This window comes from Neoarius graeffei, chromosome 21 (assembly GCF_027579695.1).
Source record: "Neoarius graeffei isolate fNeoGra1 chromosome 21, fNeoGra1.pri, whole genome shotgun sequence".
Taxonomy (NCBI): Eukaryota; Metazoa; Chordata; class Actinopteri; order Siluriformes; family Ariidae; genus Neoarius; species Neoarius graeffei.
In genome coordinates, this window is record NC_083589.1 from 28,707,025 (window position 1) to 28,728,845 (window position 21,821).

Below are 21,821 nucleotides of genomic sequence, written 5' to 3' on the forward strand. Positions count from 1 at the left end.
GAGGAGTTTAGGTATCTCAGTTTTTTTTTCACAAGTGAGGGTAAGGGGGAGCGGGAGTTGGACAGAAGGATCGGGGCAGCATCAGCAGTAATGTGGACGCTAAACCGGTCTGTTGTGGTAAAGAGAGAGCTGAGCCAAAAGGCAAAGCTCTCAATTTACTGGTCGATCTAAGTTCCCACTCTCACCTATAGTCACGAGCTATGGGTAGTGACTGAAAGAATGAGATTGTGGATACAAGCGGTAGAAATGAGTTTTCTCCGCAGGGTGGCTGGGCTCTCCCTTAGAGACAGGGTGAGAAGCTTGGTCATTCGGGAGAGACTCTGAGTAGAGCCACTGCTCCTCCACATCAAAAGGAGTCAGTCAGTTGAGGTGGTTTGGGCACCTTGTTAGGATGCCCCCTGGACGCCTCCCAAGGGAGGTTTTCTGGACATGTCCCACTGGGAGGAGACCCCGGGGCAGACCCAGGACACGCTGGAGAGATTACATCTCTCGGCTGCCCTGGGAACGCCTCAGAATTCCCCCGGAAGAGCTGGTGGAGGTGGCGAGGGAGAGGGAAGTCTGGGCTGCTCTGCTTAGGCTGCTACCCCTGTGACCTGGATCCAGATAAGCAGTAGAAGATGGATGGACTTTTTAAAATAGTCATCAAATTTTGCCTTTTAATTTTTTGTTTTCATAAAATTGGGGAAGCCATGACCTCATGGTTGGAGAAGCAGCTTTGGGACCAAAAAAATCACTGGTTCGATTCCCTAGACCAGCAGGAATGGCTGAAGTGTCCTTGAACAAGGCACCTAATCCCCAACTGCTCCCTAGGCTGCTCTGGGCATGTTGTATGTCACTCTGGATACGATTGTCTGCCTGCAAAATGCCTGTAATGTAATTTAATTCTCACATGGTGAGAATTCACCCTGGAGAAAACCAGATAACCCAGAAGCAATCCACATGAACACAGAGAACATGCAAAACTCCACACAGACCATAATCCAAGTTCAGGATCATATATAATATTTTTTTTTTGGTCCACTGCTTTTACTGTTGTAAACTTGAGACTTGAGAAGAAATTGAAGACATAGAAACTTTGCTTTGTTATTATTAATTTAAGTGGTCTTGGAGCTACTCAAGGCTCTGTACTGTAATGTGCCTGGGCTTGCTTTGTGTGGAGCTTGTGCAAATATGATTTCTGTGTAACATCTGCTGTTTAAAAAGTCCCTTCTCACTTCCCAGTCATTCCATAGAGCCCACATAAACCAGGGGTGGACAATAATGAAGTACATTTACTTGAGTAATGTACATTTTTCAAGTATCTGCACTTTGCTGGAGTAATTTTTTTTTTTTGGAAACTTATGACTTGCCCTACTATATTTGAAAGACAAATATTGTACTTTTGACTCCACTATGTTTCTGTGAAAGTTCCTGTTCCTCATTACTTTGAAGCACAGTTTTGAAGATGAATATTCTTTCATTGTGAATGACCATACACCATGATTTTCAGAGGAAAAAAACAATCACAGTAAACTACTCCTTTGCTCAAGTTCAAATTGCTGGATCCAATTTTTGAACAGTTCAATTTGAACTTAGCAGTGGTAATGATGGCAACAGCAGATAAAAAGTGTCAGTTCCTCACCAGAGCACCCATGGTCATATCTCAAGTCCACATTTTTGCTGGGGCCTTGAAACAATTTTAATAGAATTAATTTGAAAAAATTACCTTGAATGTTTATGATGAATGTTTTTGGGATATTTCATCATTATTAAACAAAAGCCTAACAGCACAATCATTGGACACCATTATATAAATGTGTGCGCGCGCGCATGCCAGTTTCAGAAAATTGTACATGCATCCATGCCAAATATTTAGTTGAAGCATATAAGTGACATGTATAGATAGTGCTTATGAATGCACTTTGGGCTCAAACTGGTCTGACTTTTTAAACAGCCTAATTTAAGTTTTGGTTTTCACAGCATTTGGAATCTGGGCAGTTATACAGTGTTTTGCAAAAGTATTCATCCCCCTTGGTGTTTGTGTTGTTTTGTCACATTACAAGCTGGAATTAAAATGGATTTTTGGAGGGTTAGCATCATTTGATTTACACAACATGCCTGCAACTTTAAAGGTGCAAATCATTTTTTATTGTGACAAACAATAATTAAGATGAAAAAAATGTAGGAATGGTGTTCTCAGGGTGATGGGTTTGTGCCACACATGGCGTTTCCCATGATGGCCGAAAAGATCAATTTTAGTCTCATTTGACCAGAGAATCTTCTTCTATGCGTTTGGGGAGTCTGCCACATGCTGTTGGGCAAACTCCAAATGTGTTTTCTTAAGCAATGGCTTTTTTCTGGCCACTCTTCCATAAAGCCCCACTCTGTGGAGTGTATGGCTTAAAGTGACCGATACTCCCATCTCTGCTGTGGATCTTTGCAGCTCCTTCACTGTTGTCTTTGTTGTATCTCTGATTAATGCCCTGCTTGTCTGGTCTGTGAGTTTTGGTGGGCAGCCTTCTCTTGTCAGGTTTATAGTGGTGCCATATTCTTTCCATTTTACTATAATGGATTTAATGGTGCTCCCTGGGATATTCAAAGTTTGGGATATTTTTTATGACCCAACTCTGATCTATATTTCTCCACAACTTTTTCTCTGACCTGTTTGGAGGCTCCTTGGTCTTCATGTTGCTTGCTTAGCAGTGTAGCAGAGTCAGGGTCCTTCCAGAACAGGTTGATTTATACAGACATCATGGAACAGATCATGTGACACTTTGTTTGCACACAGGTGGATCGTAATCAACTAATTATGTGACCTTATGAAGTGAATTGGTTGGACCAGCTCTTATTTAGGGGTTTCCTACAAAAGGGGGTGAATACCTACTGTATGCACACTCCAGATTTCTGTTGTGTAAATCAAATGGTGCTAACCCTCCAAAAATCTATTTTAATTTCAGCTTGTAATGTGACAAAACACCAAGGGGGATAAATACTTTTGCAAGACTCTGTCCAAACATATTGCATATAAACTCCTTACAAGCTATTTAAAAATGTGGCATTTCTGGCTGTTTTGGTGCAACATTTTGCTGTTAAATGAAAATTTTTCTTTTATAATTGACTACAATCCTAGCAGGCTATAAGGGAAACACAAATGGCTTAAAGTAGCACTTGTTTCATTTGAATGGTTCCATGGATGGGTGGAAAAGACGATCAGGCATGAATTAAAGTGACAGTGATAAATCTTGTAATTACAAAAACGCAATAAATTAAAGGCCAGAAGTGCTGACAAAACAGCCGAAACAATGTCATTTCAAATATCTTCTAGAAGAATGACTGACTGGTTTTATTCTCTCACAAAGAAAATTTGATGACTAAAATGTTACATCAGCATGAGTCCAAAAAACATTATGTACTTGAGCCCATTAATTACTAGTACAGCTGAAGACGGCATGTGCTCTGGGTCTGTCAGTCATCATGGTGAAGTTGTGATCTTAACTTCCTAACTCACCTCACGGAGTTCGCTCTCCGTGTTGAGAAACTCCGTCACACCACTGATTAATTTCGAGTTCATAAATAAAGCCTCACCATACCTGCATAGGAGGAAAGCCACATTCAGTGAAGTATTGCTTTTTACCTGCCTCACAAACAGCACAGACAAGAAATTTGTTCCATTCTGAACTTCACACACAATCAGAAAAGTCAAAATTCACCAATGTACACTTATTCCAGTCAGAAACTACATATAAATTTTCACAGGACAGACAGACAGATGGGAGCTGAATACTGCTTGGGAAGCATACCTGGAGTTTAATACGTCCCACTTTTCTCTGAAATACCTCCATGCCAAACGGCGTCCATGTGGGTTGCGACCAACATGGATGATGATGTCAATCACATCTTGATCTGGAACCAGATCTGAGCTTAGAGACAAATTGAGCAGTCTGGAAAAGAACAAACAAAAATGTGGGTGATATTTCTCCATATTTTTCTGGAGAGTCCCATATGAATTTGCAGAAAAAATTAACGGATTTCATTGGCCGTAAATATGTGATGGCTATACTGTTATAGTTAGAGTTATTGTATCTTTGTTATTTAGAAAGGCAAAATGTCACTACCATCCATCCCTCCACACTTTACAATCAAAAACAACTCAGCATTGCAATTCATTTTTGATGCTAAGGCTTGGATATACACTCACTGGCCACTTTATTAGGGACACCCATACACCTGTTTTATGCAGTTCTCTAATCAACCAATCCCTTGACAGCAGCACACTGCATAATCGTAAGTGCAAGTCAATGTCTCTCATAAACATGACCATCGGACAACAAATTATGTATCTTTATTTACATAGGATGGGTTTTTAATCGAGCACTTATTTTTAATTTGCTTTTAAAAAAATAATGTGAGATTATTTACTAACACTCTTACAGCACTTAACATTAAGAACAACAGTAGAGAGTCTCTGATGGGTGCAAATGTGTTTTATTCATCTTGAACACGAGTATAGCCTTGAACACCGTACACCAGACACTGATCCATGTGAAAACTAAAGAATACAAAACAAAAATAATTAACACTCAACGGAGGATGTAAACCTCTACAACTTAGCCAAATGTGCACCATTAGCTTCTGCACTCAGTCTCATGCTAAACCACAGTTCATCCAGTGCACTGAACACAAACAAAACACACTCAATAAACAGCACACACAAACTTTACATTGTGCATGAATGAGATGTCAGGGTGACAGACAGCAAAGCTTTATAACATACAACGCTAAACCTCTGATGGAGGCACATGGGGAATATAAGCACAGCAATGAGCAACTATAGCATAACAAATACAGCTTCCTGGGCTGACAGCTCTACCCAGAACATGAATAATAAGTGACAGCTCTAACCGCCACTTACAAACACATTTTACACACATCAGGAGCTCCGCTTTTAGGCAGTGCCTAAATATAAAACACTCACCGGCTACTTTATTATTGACACCCATCCACCTGCTGTTTTATGCAGATATCTAAATCAGCCAATCCCTTAACAGCAACACAATGCGTAAAATCATGCAGATACAAATGAAGAGCTTCTTGAAATGGGAAAAATTGTGATCTCAAAGTGTGACTTTCTTTCACTGTAGCATGGGTGTTGGTTTGAGCCAGATGGACTAGTTTGAGTATTTCAGAAACTCCTGATCTCCTGGGGTTTTCACACACAACAGTCTCTAGAGTTTACACAGAATGGTACAAAAAACAAAAAACACTGATGCCCCTTTTCCACCAAAGCAGTTCCAGGGCTGGTTCGGGGCCAGTGCTTAGTTTGGAACCGGGTTTTCTATTTCCACTGACAAAGAACTGGCTCTGGGGCCAGAAAAACCGGTTCCAGGCTAGCACCAACTTTCTGCTGTGCCAGAGGAAAGAACCGCTTACATCAGCGGGGGGGCGGAGCTGTCAAGACCAACAACAATAAGACCCCAAAAGGTCGCCATTTTTAAGCGACGAGAAGCAGCAGCTGTACAAACGCGAAGTCATCCATTATTATTGTTGTTGTTGCCGCTGCTGCTTCTTCCGTGTTGTTTTTGCTTCGATATTCGCGGCAAGGTTTATGCAAACGTAGCGACATAACTGACGTATACAGCGACGTAACTGACGTATACAGCGACGTAATGACGTGGCTTCCCTTAGCACCGCGAGCTATGGAAAAGCAAACTGGTTCTCAGCTGGCTCGCAAGTTGAACAAGTTGTGAACAGGCACCAGCATTGGCCCCGAACCAGCCCTGGAACTGATTTGGTGGAAAAGGGGTATGAGTGAGCAGTGACCGCTCTGAGGATGGAAACAAACATCTTGATAAGAGGTCAGAAGAAAATGGCCAGCGGTAGGCTTCCCGATAATGTTGCCCTTTAGGGCTAAAGAGCGAGTTTAAAGACGCTCTCAAGCAACGGACGTTGTCTCTGTACATAATTTTCCCAAACTCACTCGTAAGGAGGAGTCTTAAAGGTGCCCTTCCACCAAAAATGTTTAATACTGGCTCTTTTTGAGATACCATAGTTCACTCCGAGTTGCATATGCATGCTGCATGTGAAAATGTAATTCTACTTCCAGTCCCTGTATTAGCTTATGAAAGAAAATAGTCAGAAAAACGAGTGGATCAGAAAAAGCCATACGAAGTTACGTCACTTCGAAAATTAGTATTCATGGCCTCACCCACCTTGGCTTGCGACCGCCCACGGGAAGAAAGCACGAGGAGAGAGATGTAATTCGCCCCGAGGCGCGGCGCGGTGCTCCGCATCAGTTGTGTTTCTAACGGCGGCTCCAGCCCGACTTTGCATGCTCGTAACTCAGGCAGGGGAGGTCCCAGCCTCCCCAGACTTGGCAGCCAGTGGCCTCTGCCCCCTCCCGAATGAAAGAGTGCTCCCAGGGCGGGCTAGCTCTGTGCCACGGGACGTAATTCACCCCAAGGCGCGGCGCGGTGCTCTGCATAAGTTTCGTTTCAACGGCGGCTCCAGCCAGACTTTGCACACTCGTAACTCGGGCAGGGGAGGTCCCAGCCTCCCCAGACTTGGCAGCCAGCAACCTCTGCCCTCTCTCGAACAAAAGAGTGCTCCCTGGGTGGGCTAGCTCCGCGCCTCAGGACGTAATTCATCTAACCCTAACCCTAGGTCCCAGCCTCCCCAGACTTGGCAGCCAGCGACCCCTGCCCTCTCCCGAATGAACCAGCACTGCCAGGGCCTGTCAGCTCCCAGCCAGGGGATGTTATTCCCCCCACACACCCCGAGGCGAGCTCCGCTCTGTACCTTGTACCTTGATGAGAGCCGCTGCCGCAGGGAGTATTCAATTAAATAAATAAATGAATGAATGAATGAATGACTCCCTCCCAGTCTCTCACTCACTCACTCTCACACACACATACACGCGTTCTGGTTGGGGAGAGAGCTCCCTTCCTCCGCTCTCCCTCTCCTCTTATAGGGTGCAGTCACTGGGGAAGACACACAAACACGTTAATTCCCGTCAGGTGCAGTGATTCTGCCACTTACCTTCCCTGACTCCGCCCTCCATTCACAGACCGATGCTTGGCCACGCCCCCGCTGCCACATCTACATTGTTATTGGTCAAAACATCGATGTCGAGACCATAATAGCTAATCAGAACAGTTTTTACAAAGACACCCACATCCGCTTGTTCTGACCCACTGGAGGTAGTGTCACAGTGCTGTTAGCCAATCAGAGGTAACACGTTTACTGATTGCTGTTAGCCAATCAGCGGTAACACATTTACATGTCATTAATATTAATGAGTAAGAGCTGAAATCCTGTCGTTCTCCCGCCACCCACTCCTCCACCAAACTAGAACAGCCTGAAACAGGAGAACCACAGCATTTTTTTTTTCACCAAAACCGGCTCACAGGGCATTCATTCATACTAGAGACCACCGCACAATTAATGAAAAAACGATGCAAGGGGACCTTTAAAAGCAACGTTACTAAGCGCTACTTTGCAATGCGTGTCCTCAATATAGGTATTAGTATTTGCTAAAGGCATTAGTAGTTACTAAATCCAGTCAGTGAGGTCACATGGTGTTTGTTTTTAACCAAAAATCAATGAAATATAAAATGTTAATATATTGCATCATTAAGCGCATATATATGTGTGTGTGTGTGTGTGTGTGTGTGTGTGTATGTATATATGTACAGTACCAGTCAAAAGTTTGGAAATGCCTCCAATTCAGTGGTTTTTCATTATTTTAAAATTTTCTGAATTGTAGATTAATACTAAAGTCATTCATCGATATTATGAAGAAATATATATGGAATTATTTGGTAAACAAAAAAAGTGTTAATAAAACCAGAATGTTTTATATTTTAGATTCTTCAAAGTAGGCACCTTGTGCTTAGACGACAGCTTTGCACATCTTGGCATTTTCTCAGTCAGCTTTACGAGGTAGTCACCTGGAATGGCTTTCAATTTACAGCTGTGCCTTGTCAAGAGTTAATTTCTTGACCTCTTAATGTGTTTGAGACCATCAGTTGTGTTGTGAAGAGGTAGAGTTGATATACAGTGAGTGGCCCTATTTGAGTACTGTTCTAATCCATATTATGCCAAGAACTACTCAACTAAGTAAAGAAAAACGACAGTCCATCATTACTTTAAGAAATGAAGGTCAGTCCGTCCGAAAAAGTTTGGGATGATTTGGACCGCAGAGTGAAGGCAAAGCAGCCAACGAGTGCTCAGCACCTCTGGGAACTCCTTCAAGACTGTTGGAAAACCATTTCGAGTGATTACCTCATGAAGCTGATTGAGAGAATGTCAAGAGTACGCAAAGCTGTAATCAAAGCAAAAGGTGCCTACTTTGAAGAATCTAAAATCTAAAACATATTTTGGTTTGATTAACATTTTAAAGTTTACTACATGATTCCTTACGTGTTGCTGCATAGTCTGGATGACTTCAGTATTAATTCACAATGTAGGAAAAAAAATAAAAAAAATAAAAACATCGAATTTGAAGGCGTTTCCAAACTTTTGACTGGTACTGTATGTATGTGTATGTGGAAATTCATAATTGAAATTTTACATTATGGCGGCATGGTGGTTAGCACTGTTGCCTCACAGAAAGAAGGTTCTGGGTTCGAACCTCACGGCCGATGGGGCCTTTCTGTTTGGAGTTTGCATGTTCTCCCCGTGTCTGTGTGGATTTCCTCTGGGTGCTCTTGTTTCCCCCACAGTCCAAAGACATGCAGATTACGTAAAATACCCAGTCACTGGGTTTGTACAAGCCAGCGTGTGCTTAGTGCTGATCCCAAGCCCGGATAGATTAGGGATGGTTGTGTCAGGAAAGGCATCTGGTGTAAAACCTATGCCAAATCAAATATCGGAACAGATCCACTGTGACGACCCTGAATGTACGGGAGCAGCTGAAAGAACAATAATAATTCATAATGCTTTTTCATATATTTAATAATTAACTCAGTGTACTTGCAATGTACAAGAAAAATAGTTGAACACCCACATCAGTTTCAGCACCAGTTTTCCCCATTGACTGTGAGAGTCCCTCAGAGTCGCATGTGTGTCTGGTGTATTTGGCTGCAAGGCGATGCTCTTTGTTGTGAAAAAGTGATCCAAGTTTATTGTAAGTTCAGAGCAAACTAAAGGACTATTTTGGCTATGATGTTGTTCAGGAAAAGCACATTAGCTTAACGATGGATATTAAGAGGTAATTAAAGACACTCTTAGCCTTAAGAGGCTTTCAGGAAACCCACCACAGATTGGTTTGAGCTACCAGGAAGGACATAGCAACTCTTTACAACCATGGTGAGCAGAAAAGCATCTCAGCAGAAGACCACATTGGGTTCCATTCCTGCCAGCCAAGAACAGGGATCTTAGAATCAAGAACAAGTTCCTATTAAAGTGTCTGAGTGTACAAAAGGTTCTCTGTGAGTAAAAACATACAAACTGTAAACCCCTGGAAAAAAACAAACAAACCAAAAAAAAAAAAAACATACTGACAGGCTGATTTTCTAAAGAGGACAGAGGACTGCATCTTTCACAAGAGAAAAATAGTATGTAGGCTGAATTATACATATATTTGTCTTTACGAATATGCAAATTTGAAAGTTCCTATCTAACGGCCCATATCCACCAATTGCTTTTTTGTTCACTGGCAGTGTCTATTATCTATACAAATACTTGGCTGAATGAACTCTTACCTGACTCACACGTCACTCTGGACGGATTTCAACTCGTGAGAGCGGACAGGAAAGCCAAGGAGAGTGGTAAGAGGAAAGGAGGGGGTATAGTGATGTTTGTGAATGACCGATGGTGTAACCCGGGGCACATCAGGGTAAAGGAGCAGTATTGCAGTAAAAACATTGAACTGCTAGCGGTTAGCATTCGGCCATATTACCTCCCGAGGGAATTCTCGCACGTTATCGCGATAAGTGTGTACATCCCCCCAGCGGCCGATGCTGCTGCAACCTGTGAGCTCTAAAGGCCAATTTATGCTGACAACGCAGTCCTCGCAGATGGCGTCGCAGATGGCATCTGCATAGCCCCCCCCTTCGCAGACGCTCTGCGCGCACCTCCCAAAAATTGTGACCACCGCAGAAGCCTCGCAGACAGCGTCGCAGACAAGAGGGCTCTGATTGGTCCACTCTACATCCGCTGTACATGCACTTCCACTTCCCTACTTTCCCGGTTTGTTTTGTTTTCACTACCGCCATTTTTAAAAACACGAGCGAAGAGGGAGCAGCACGAAGAGCGGTTGATCGAGGAAGTGAGGAAGTACGTACATCTATACGACTCCAGTTCTAGTCATTATAAGTAACCGGAGGATAAACACTCCACTAACCACACCCACCAACTACTCCTAGCGATTTTGCGACTTCGCGCCCCCTTGCATTGTGGCGGTGAATAACATCGCGCACGCCTATTATTCCCCGCTCAACGATAAATTACAACTGTCTGCGAAAAGCTATCTGCAAAAGCCTTGTCGCAAGAGCATGCAGAGGCCCTTACACACTACAGTGTCAAAGCTTCAGACATCGCACCCCCAGTCCCTGCTACTAATCTCCGGTGACTTCAATCATGCTTCCCTGTCCTCCACTCTCCCAACCTTCACTCAGTATGTGAAATGCCACACCAGAGACAATAGAACTTTGGATTTAATGTATGTGAACACGAAGGACGCATATAGTTCATCACCCCTCCCCCTGCTGGGCCGTTCTGACCACAATCTGGTTCACTTGTCCCCTACATACATACCTATGGTGAATAAACAACCACCCACCAAGAGGTATGTAAGGAGCTGGTCTGAGGAGACCAGTATGGCACTGAGGGACTGCTTTGACACCACAGACTGGGATGTGTTGTGTGAACCTCACGGGGATGACACTGATAGCCTGACAACCTGCATCACGGATTACATTAATTTCTGTGTTGAAAACACTGTACCAGTCAGGAAGGTACGGTGTTTTCCCAACAATAAACCCTGGGTGACCTCTGAACTAAAAGCCCTATTAAACGAAAAGAGGGTTTTTAAATCTGGCAACGAAGAGGAGATGAGGAGAGTGCAGAGGGAGCTGAAGAGGGGGATAAGGAGAGGCAAGAACAGCTACAGAAGGAAGCTGGAGGAGCACCTCAAGGGGAGCAACACCGGAGAGGTATGGAGAGGCCTGAAAACCATCTCTGGCCACACAAAGGACAGTGGGAGGGGCCCTGTATCTGGGGGTCAAGACTGAGCAAATGAGTTGAATCTCTTTTTCAACAGATTTAACTGTGCCACCCCACCCTCCCCCACTCACCATAGTCCTGACCGGTCTGTGATATCACTCCACCCCCATAATACCTCTGACACCAACAGCTCCCTCCTCACACCACATCACCCCCCTCCGATCCCTGCCAGACCAATCCACACACTCCACCCCCGACCTCACTCTACAGGACTCACACCTCGCCTACACCCCTTGCCTCTCCATAACAGCTGATCAGGTGTTGAAGGAGCTGAGGAGGATCAAGACAAGGAAAGCTGCTGGCCCTGATGGTATCAACTCCAGACTGCTTAAAGACTATGCAGATCAGCTCTGTGGGATTCTTCTGTTCATTTTCAACATTTGTTCAATATAAATATGAACCACCTGCGCATCAATGCCAGCAAGACAAAGGAGGTGGTGATCGATTTCAGAAGGACGGTTCCTCAAATTGCACCAGTGAATATCCAGGGTTTGGACATTGAGATCATGGAGGAGTACAAATACCTGGGTGTTCACCTCAACAACAAACTGGACTAACAACACAGATGTCCTGTACAAGAAGGGCCAAAGTCGTCTCCACCTCTTGAGAAGACTGAGGTCTTTTGGTGTGTGCAGGACACTGCTTAGGACTTTTTATGACTCTGTGGTAGCATCAGCGATTTTCTATGCTGTGGTCTGCTGGGGCTGTGGAAGTTCAGAGAGGGACAGGAAGAAACTTAATAAACTGGTCAGAAGGGCTGGCTCAGTCTTGGGCTGTCCTCTGGACTCCATTGAGGTGGTGAGTGAGAGGAGGATGTTTGCCAAGCTGACCTCAAATCATGGATAACCCCTCTCACCCCCTACATGAGGCTGTGGGGGCTTTAAGCAGCTCTTTTAGTAGTAGACTGCTACACCCACGGTGTAAGAAGGAGAGGTACCGCAGGTCATTCATACCTACTGCTGTCAGACTGTGTAACACCCACAACTTGTAACGTAACACCAATAACCTGTTTGTCGTTTAATTTGCACTACTTCACCACTACTACCTCTGCCATCTCTCATCGATGCAATTATTATGTGCAATAATATAGGTCCTAAACTATTTTTATGCATACTTATATATATATATATATATATATATATATATATATATATATATATATATATATATATACAATATTTATATATATGTGTGTGTGTGTGTGTGTGTGTGTCATTTGTCTAATTTTTATTTCAGTTTTATTTGTTCTGTTTGACATTTTTCTTGCTACTGTAACACGTGAATTTCCCCAATGTGGGATGAATAAAGTGAATGTAATCTAATCTAATCTAAAATCCCATGAAGTTCAGCATTGACAGCGCTCAATATCCTCAGTGTAAAAATGCCTTCAGCTTTTTCCCCCTGCTGTGCTCAGTTTGCTTTCAGTTGAAAACAGATCACATTTTGGAACACCACTGAGCTTGTCAGTGTTACTTCTGTCTCACCAACCAATCAAAATCAAGGAGAAGGCAGATACTCTCACAGCTGCTTTCTTGCACGGCTTATTTCATGCACCCATCCTCTTCTTTTCCAAGGCATATCAATTCCCATGTCAAGGGCTGCTGCTGATGCTGTAATGCGATTTCTTTCCATCATTTTAGCTAACCATTCTAAAGTAAATAGGGACTTGATGTTCACACAGAAGGAATGCACAAGTGCTAGATGTTTTCTGTAACCAAGCAACAATAAGTGCTTCCAAGCAGCATGTTGGAAATGCTCTGAATGCCTCAAATTCACATCAGGAACAGTGATTGTGACAAGTTACAACATTTTACATTCATTTTTCATAAATGCTATCCAAATAACTACCAGCAGTGGTAGGAATAACCTGAATAGTTCTTGTGCACTCATACGTGTGTATCAAGGCATATCAAGTGCTATAAATATGGCTGTCATTCATCCATCATTCCCTGTAAACTTCTCACCAAGTTCACACCGAGCTTATTGCCAAAGCTTGCAATTCTCCCACTCATTTAGCAGGCGTGATCACTCACAAAAAGTGCCCGTTTCAGTTCAGCATCCTGTCTGGACTTGTAATTTTAGGACTTAAAGAACACTAGCAGAAGGGTGAGATCCGATGTCAGGTTCTTGGGAACACATGGTGCCTTGTTCTATTCATAAATACTGTCATAATTTTACAAGCCCCCTGTAAGACACCATCCATGATGCTGTGATGCACAGCAAGTAGTGTCACGATATTCACCTTTAACATAAATGAGAACAGAGGCTGAAGCATATGACTTTGAATTGGAATGCCTTTTCTTGAAAGGGAAACCTTAAAGGGGTCCTCCAGTGGATATATTCTCAAACTTGGTTGAAGTAAAATTAGTTGCAAATTTCAAAAATCAAACTTTCATTTTCGGAGACCAAATAGTGTTTGAGAAAAATGGATTTTCTTTAAAATGTCAGATGGGCTTCTTGTGGTGGTAATGCATGTGATGTCATGTAGTGGTCGCTTGGGGCAACTCAGCTGTTTATATTCTCTGTTTACAACATAGTTTTACAAGTATTTTACCACATTTATCAGTTTTTAAATAAAGTATGCCTCATTGTGTAGCATATAAAATGTCACAGTGATGCTAAAAAGAAAGCACAAGCTGGAACTAGACTGCATTTCCACAGAGAAAATGCGAAGTGTGCTTGATCAGCTGTGGTAGAGTGTCACTGACAGAAACTGGATTAGACATGAGACCTCGCACTGCAAAATATATACATTTTTAACATGATCTAGAAAAAGTGTTTGGCAAAGTGTGTGTGTGTGGCTGTGTGCTCTAAAATCTCAGTTTAAAATGACTCAACTCGCAGTGTGACATGACACTTCACACTCCAAAATCTTTTTTACATGATCTATAGCTGGTGCTGGGGAGATTAACAAAGAGTGTGGGGCATGGTTTAAAACCAAGATTTTAGAGTACACACACACACACACACACACACACACACACACACACACACACACAGTACACACTTTGCCATCATCATGTGGATCAGCATGTAGATCATGTGAAAAAAAAATTTCAGCACAAAATTTCATGTCTGATCCAGTTTTTGTCAGTGACATTTTCCCCCACACACTTTCTGTAGATCATGTCCAAAAAAAAAAAGATTTTGCAGTGCGAGGTCTCATGTCTGATCCAGTAAGTCTACCTTTCTGGAGCAGTAGTGTGTTGAGGTTGGTGGCGTCACCTCCTCACCTAGTCTGTGGGGTCCCCCAGGGATCAATATTAGGTCCTTTACTCTTTCTGATTGATGTTAATGATATGCCCTCAGCAGTAAAATGTAAACTACTGCTGTATGCTGATGATTCTGCCCTCCTGGCATCAGGCAAAAACATTGTGGATATTCAGCAGCGTCTGTCTTGTGAGCTTCAATCAGTCCAAGAGTGATATATGGTAACCATATAGCTGACAATATTATACATAAGGCCAATGTCAAACTCCAATTTCTATATAGGCAGGCCAGGAATCTCGATAAGGCAATCAAGAAACTTAATGTCTCCTCTTATCCAATGTCATTTTGACTATGGCAGCTCCACAAATCCTAACCAAGAATTATAAGAATTGTCTTCAAGGTTACACAAAATAAAATTATTTGCTTCATACTTAGCGCCTCCCCCATGACTCCTATAGGGTATACTGAGTTCAAACAGGTCAACATGTTGCCAGTCCATCTCTGAGTCAAACATCCATCCAGCCATCCATTATCTGTAGCCGCTTATCTTGTTCTACAGGGTCGCAGGCAAGCTGAAGCCTATCCCAGCTGACTATGGGCAAGAGGTGGGGTACACCCTGGACAAGTCACCAGGTTATCGCAGGGCTGACACAGAGACAACCAACCATTCACACTCACACCTACGGTCAATTTAGAGCCACCAATTAACCTAACCTGCATGTCTTTGGACTGTGGGGGAAACCAAGCACCCGGGGGAAACCCACACAGACACAGGGAGAACATGCAAACTCCACACAGAAAGGCCACTGGGCTTGAACCCAGGACCTTCTTGCTGTGAGGTGACAGTGCTAACCACTACACCACTGTGCCGCCCCCTGAGTCAAACAGTTAAAACTAAATCACATCCACAACATGTTATATAGTAATGCTCCGAGATATCTCACATATTTTATAAGGTGTTTGGAATGCCCACTATAATACCCGTTCAAGTCCCATGTCCCTTTCTGTTCCCTCTGTTAAGTCATTTGGCCAGTCTTCATTTAGGTATACCACAATCTCTGCCTGGAATGAACTACTATGTCAGTTGCAGTCCATAAATGTTTCACATAGTTTTAAATCCAATGTCACAAATCTATTTGATCAATTTTATCAGCATTCACAAAATCCTTTTATTATGTCCTAGTTAACCTTCTAGTTCATACCATATTTTATTTTGTATACCTCCTGGACACTTATTTTCCCCTCCCCTCTTTTGTTTATAGCCCCTTTTTTTGGCACTTGATGTACTTGGACCACAATGGAAGTAAGTATTTACACTTTGTGCGATCCATGTATTTTAATGTACACCATACTTGTATTTTGAACATTATTTTACAAACATCATTGCTGCATCCATTACCACCGCAGGAAGCCCATCTGACATTTTAAAGAAAATTCATTTTTCTTGAACACTATTTGGTCTCAGAAAATGAAAGTTTGATTTTTGATCATCTTGCAGATCCTCACTGCACAGCATAACTATATGATAGCCAGAACATGTCAAAGGTAAGGGCTTTTAGGACCCTTTAAGTCAGCGATCTTAAATCTAGAATCAGACGGAAAAAAATGGCCCAGGAATTTTAGTAAGCCTTGTTCAGAACCATGTGGTCTACCTTTTCAATTGTGCCATTGTCCAAGGGTCAAGGTCCTCATAATCCTTTTGTGGTGGTGGTGACTGTGTAGAACCTGTCCTATAGGATGATTGGGACCCAAAGGATGTTCTAGGTTCCTGAGACTCCATTTGAACTCTGCTGAAACTTATATGGGCATTGAAATATAGTGCATGGCTGCAGTGATTTTAGGATGCTGCACAGCCCGTCTTTTTCATAGTCCCCAGTTGTAGTTTCCTGTATTCTTCTCAGAGGCCCAAAGATCAGCACACACAAGAGAATTTGCAGGATTGAATATGTTTGTGAAGGTTCTCAGTCATCCAGGTCATAGTAAACTGTAGGTGTTAAAGAAGGCAACTGGACTTGCTTGAACTTGCTTTCAAGCAAGTCCAGCTGCCTTCTTTAACACCTATGGTTTTGCAGGATTGAACTAAATATGTCCAGTTATGTAGATGTTCCAACCACACTTGCTACCATACCGGTAGTTAGTTAAAGGTTGACCCAGTTTTGTATCCATTAGTCACTTGGAGTCGAAGCTACAGTATATGTATGAAGTGGTAACTAATTAGGTTTAGCAAAATGCAGCTGAAAATTCAGGTTCTTAATTCTTTTAGAGATTGTTTTGAGAACTGAACCTGCCACAGCTGCTGAGCAATTGGCACATGGAAAAACATCAAATGAATGTTATTTATTTCCTCTGTCATTTATGCAATTATTCTTTGTAAATCAGCCATATAACAGCCACAATTTATGAAACTGCACATGCAAATTAGCACTCCTTACCATTTTCTTTCCAGTGGTAAGGAACATTGTCTCTTTACCAATGTTCTTCCACTTAGGGCCCGGTCCCATAACACTAATAACTATACCTACAACTACACCTCTGCCTGAATTTAGTTCCAGTCTGGAGCAGTCACACCACAACTATAATCCCGACTATAATAATGGTTGGTCCTGCCACTCAGGGAAATAAATATACGTGGTTATTGGTTTTTGCCGGAAAATGTAGCGGTTGTCTGCTATTTGTGCGCACACCCAGTGTACTCAGCAGCACACAATGGCTGACAGTGGCAGTGAGGAAGAGCTGCTTTTGATGCTCATCTTCGACACTATTATCTATTATCAGCTTCTCCTCCATGATGCAACAAGGATGTACAAAGATGCCTGGGGAAAATAGCAAGTGCTCAGACAATATCACATGTAAACAATTACCAGATTAGTCAGATGTTTTATCGGATCAAGTTCAAGGTGGAAAAATTGCTCCAGAAGCAATCTCACCAATGCCGATAAACCCAGGCCTGGGGTATAGGTATCGTCATTGTTCTGGTGTGACCACCAACCACATATGTAAACTACAGGTGACCGATTTATTTATAGTTATTGTTATATTGTAGCTGTAGTTATCATTACATTTATCAGTATTGTGGGACCGGGCCTTTACCGTTTTCTATTTGATCTTAGGAGCCAAAGTTCAAGTTCATATTTCAGCCTTTCCCCCTTTAGTATAAATACCAGATTGTACTTTTAGTGTTACTGTGCAGTACAAATGAACATGTGGTTTACAGGACAAAGAATCTCTTATTCAGTGCAAACAACAAGCAGGATCATTGACAGTCATCACTCCTGCTGGTTTCCACATTGGCAGAGTCACACATTCACTTTACAGTTTAGCATCACATCCAGCACCCGGACTATCAGCACTGGCGCCCCCCAGGGGTGTGTGCTCTCCCCACTGCTATTCTCCCTTTACACCAATGACTGCACCTCAAGAGACCCGTCTGTTAAACTCCTGAAATTTGCAGACGACAACGGTCATCGGCCTCATCCGAGACAGTGACGAGTCTGCATACAGACAGGAGGTTGAACGGCTGGTCTGCTGGTGCGGTCAGAACAATCTGGAGCTGAACACGCTCAAAACTGTGGAGATGACAGTGGACTTTAGGAGGAGCCCCCCCACCCTGCCGCCCATCACCATCACCAACAACACTGTGACTGCTGTTGAAACCTTCGGGTTTCTGGGCTCCACAATCTCCCGGGACCTGAAGTGGGAGACCAACACAGGTCACCATCATCAAAAAGGCACAGCAGAGGTTGTACAACCCCGATTCCAAAAAAGTCGGGACAAAGTACAAATTGTAAATAAAAACGGAATGCAATAATTTACAAATCTCATAAACGGATATTGTATTCACAATAGAACATAGACAACATATCAAATGTCGAAGTGAGACATTTTGAAATTTCATGCCAAATATTGGCTCATTTGAAATTTCATGACAGCAACACATCTCAAAAAAGTTGGGACAGGGGCAATAAGAGGCTGGAAAAGTTAAAGGTACAAAAAAGGAACAGCTGGAGGACCAAATTGCAACTCATTAGGTCAATTGGCAATAGGTCATTAACATGACTGGGTATAAAAAGAGCATCTTGGAGTGGCAGCAGCTCTCAGAAGTAAAGATGGGAAGAGGATCACCAATCCCCCTAATTCTGCGCCGACAAATAGTGGAGCAATATCAGAAAGGAGTTCGACAGTGTAAAATTGCAAAGAGTTTGAACATATCATTATCTACAGTGCATAATATCATCAAAAGATTCAGAGAATCTAGAAGAATCTCTGTGCGTAAGGGTCAAGGCCGGAAAACCATACTGGGTGCCCATGATCTTCGGGCCCTTAGACGCCACTGCATAACATACAGGCATGCTTCTGTATTGGAAATCACAAAATGGGCTCAGGAATATTTCCAGAGAACATTATCTGTGAACACAATTCACGGTGCCATCCGCCGTTGCCAGCTAAAACTCTATAGTTCAAAGAAGAAGCCGTATCGAAACATGATCCAGAAGCGCAGACGTCTTCTCTGGGCCAAGGCTCATTTAAAATGGATTGTGGCAAAGTGGAAAACTGTTCTGTGGTCAGATGAATCAAAATTTGAACTTCTTTATGGAAATCAGGGACGCCGTGTCATTCGGACTAAAGAGGAGAAGGACGACCCAAGTTATCATCAGTGCTCAGTTCAGAAGCCTGCATCTCTGATGGTATGGGGTTGCATTAGTGCATGTGGCATGGGCAGCTTACACATCTGGAAAGACACCATCAATGCTGAAAGGTATATCCAGGTTCTAGAGCAACGTATGCACCCATCCAGACGACGTCTCTTTCAGGGAAGACCTTGCATTTTCCAACATGACAATGCCAAACCACATACTGCATCAATTACAGCATCATGGCTGCATAGAAGAAGGGTCCGGGTACTGAACTGGCCAGGCTGCAGCCCAGATCTTTCACCCATAGAAAACATTTGGCGCATCATAAAACGGAAGATACGACAAAAAAGACCTAAGACAGTTGAGCAACTAGAATCCTACATTAGACAAGAATGGGTTAACATTCCTATCCCTAAACTTGAGCAACTTGTCTCCTCAGTCCCCAGACATTTACAGACTGTTGTAAAGAGAAAAGGGGATGTCTCACAGTGGTAAACATGGCCTTGTCCCAACTTTAAGATGTGTTGTCATGAAATTTAAAATCACCTAATTTTTCTCTTTAAATGATACATTTTCTCAGTTTAAACATTTGATATGTCATCTATGTTCTATTCTGAATAAAATATGGAATTTTGAAACTTCCGCATCATTGCATTCCGTTTTTATTTACAATTTGTACTTTGTCCCAACTTTTTTGGAATTGGGGTTGTACTATCTGCGCCAGCTCAGGAAGCTCAACCTGTCTAAGGAGCTGCTGACACAATTCTACTCTGCCATCATTCAGTCTGTTCTCTGCTCTTCCATCACTGTTTGGTTTGGATCGGTCACCAAGCAGGACAAGAACAGACTGCAACAGACAATAAGGTCTGCAGAGAAAATTATTGGTGTCAGCCTGCCCTCCATCCAAGACCATCCAGTACCTGTCCAGTGTCAGGAAATGGGCAGGTAACATCTCTGCAGACCCATCACACCCTGGTCACAAATTGTTTAAACTTCTCCCCTCTGGGAGATGCTACAGATCACTGTACGCAAAAACAACCAGACACAAGAAAATTTTTTTTCTCCTCAGGCTGTCTCTGTGATGAACAGCTAAAACCGGACTCAAATATCAGTAACATCAACTGTGAAATATCTGCACACTCATACCGTCATTCTGTGCACACTGTATATTTATATTTACTAAGTCATCCTTGCACTATGCACCATTTTGCACCAAAAGATTAAAAAAAAAATCCTTGTCTATACATATATTTACCCTTCTACATGTACAGTACATAGCTTTTTGTTTTGTTTTTTTGTCTACGCTTTTTTTTAAATCTGTTTGTACCGTACAAAACTGGAGTCAAATTCCTCATGTGTGTTCACATACCTGGCAATAAAAGTGATTCTGATTCTGAGAATAACTCTTCTGAAGTAGATTATAGTCAGGGGATGTGCTGTGTGAAAAAGCAATACAACATGGCCATATAGTTGACTAAATTTCTCCACTGTTCCACACTGCAACACTGTCTTTCGAAAATGTGCCTACTTTCTTTGACAACTAGTGAGATATTATGCTGTATTTTTTTACAAACCCAATTCAAAAAAAGTTGGAACACTGAACATGAATAAAAACAGAATGTGAAGATTTGCAAATCATGGAAACCCTATGTTTCATTGAAAATGGTACAAAGACAACATATCAAATGTTGAAACTGAGAAATTATTGTTTTTGATACTAGTTCATTTTAAATTTGATGTCAGCAACACATTCCAGAAAAGTTGGGACAGGGGCAACAAAAGACTGAAAAAGTTGTGTAATGCTAAAAAACAAACAAACAAACAAACAAACAAACAAACAAACAAACAAACAAACAAACAAACAAACAAAAAACCCAACCTAATTTGGTTAATTGGAAACAGGTCAGTAACAGGCTAGGGTATAAAAGAGCATCCCAGAGAGGCAGAGTCTCTCAGTAGTAAAGATGGGGAGAGGTTCACCACTCTGTGAAAGACTGCATGGGCAAACAGCGCAACAATTTAAGAACAATGTTCCTCAATGTAAAATTGCAAAGAATTTGGGGATCACATCATCTGTGGTCCATAATATCAATAAAAGATTCAGAGAATCTGGAGAAATCTCTGTATGCAAGAGACAAGGCTGAAACTGACATTGGATGCCTGTGATCTTCAGATCTTCAGGCGACACTACATTAAAAGCAGACAGGTATCTGTAGTGGAAAATCACTGTATGGGCTCAGGAACACTTCAGAAAAACATCATCTGTGAAAACAGTTTTACTGCATTCACAAATGCAAGTTAAAACCAGATAAAAAATGTCCAGAAACACCGCCACCTTCTCTGGGCCCGAGCTCTTTTACGATGGACTGAGGTGAAGTGGAAAATTGTCCTGAAGTCTCTCAAATCAAAAGTAGAGATTATTTTTAGAAATAATGGACACAACATCCTCCAGGCTAAAGAGAAGAGGGACCATCCAGCTTATCAGTGCACAGTTCAAAATCCAGCATCTGTGATGGTATGAGGGTGCATTAGTGCACATGACATGGGTAGCTTGTACATCTGGGAAGGCATCATTAATGCTGAATGATGTATATACGTTTCAGAGCAATATGCTGCCATCCAGACAAAAATCTTTTTTCAGGGAAGGCCTTCCTTCTTTCAGCAAGACAATGCCAAACCACTTTCTGCACATATTAAAACTGCATGGCTCCGTAGTAAAAGAGTCCAGGTGCTAAACTGGCCTGCTTGCAGTCCAGACCTGTCTCCCATTTAAAA

At 42.4% G+C, this 21,821-nt stretch overlaps 1 protein-coding gene across 2 annotated transcripts in view; it reads right to left on the reverse strand.

The window, feature by feature from the left end:
- LOC132869647 (thyrotropin-releasing hormone-degrading ectoenzyme-like) overlaps positions 1-21,821 on the reverse strand; it is a 520,051-nt gene that overhangs the window by 3,069 nt on the left and 495,161 nt on the right. For both annotated transcript variants that reach the window (XM_060902939.1, XM_060902940.1), the window contains 2 exons: positions 3,780-3,920; positions 3,488-3,569 (listed from right to left, as the gene is read on the reverse strand). In XM_060902939.1, coding sequence (XP_060758922.1) covers positions 3,488-3,569; positions 3,780-3,920 — 223 coding nt within the window. The remainder of the gene's footprint in view (positions 1-3,487; positions 3,570-3,779; positions 3,921-21,821) is intronic.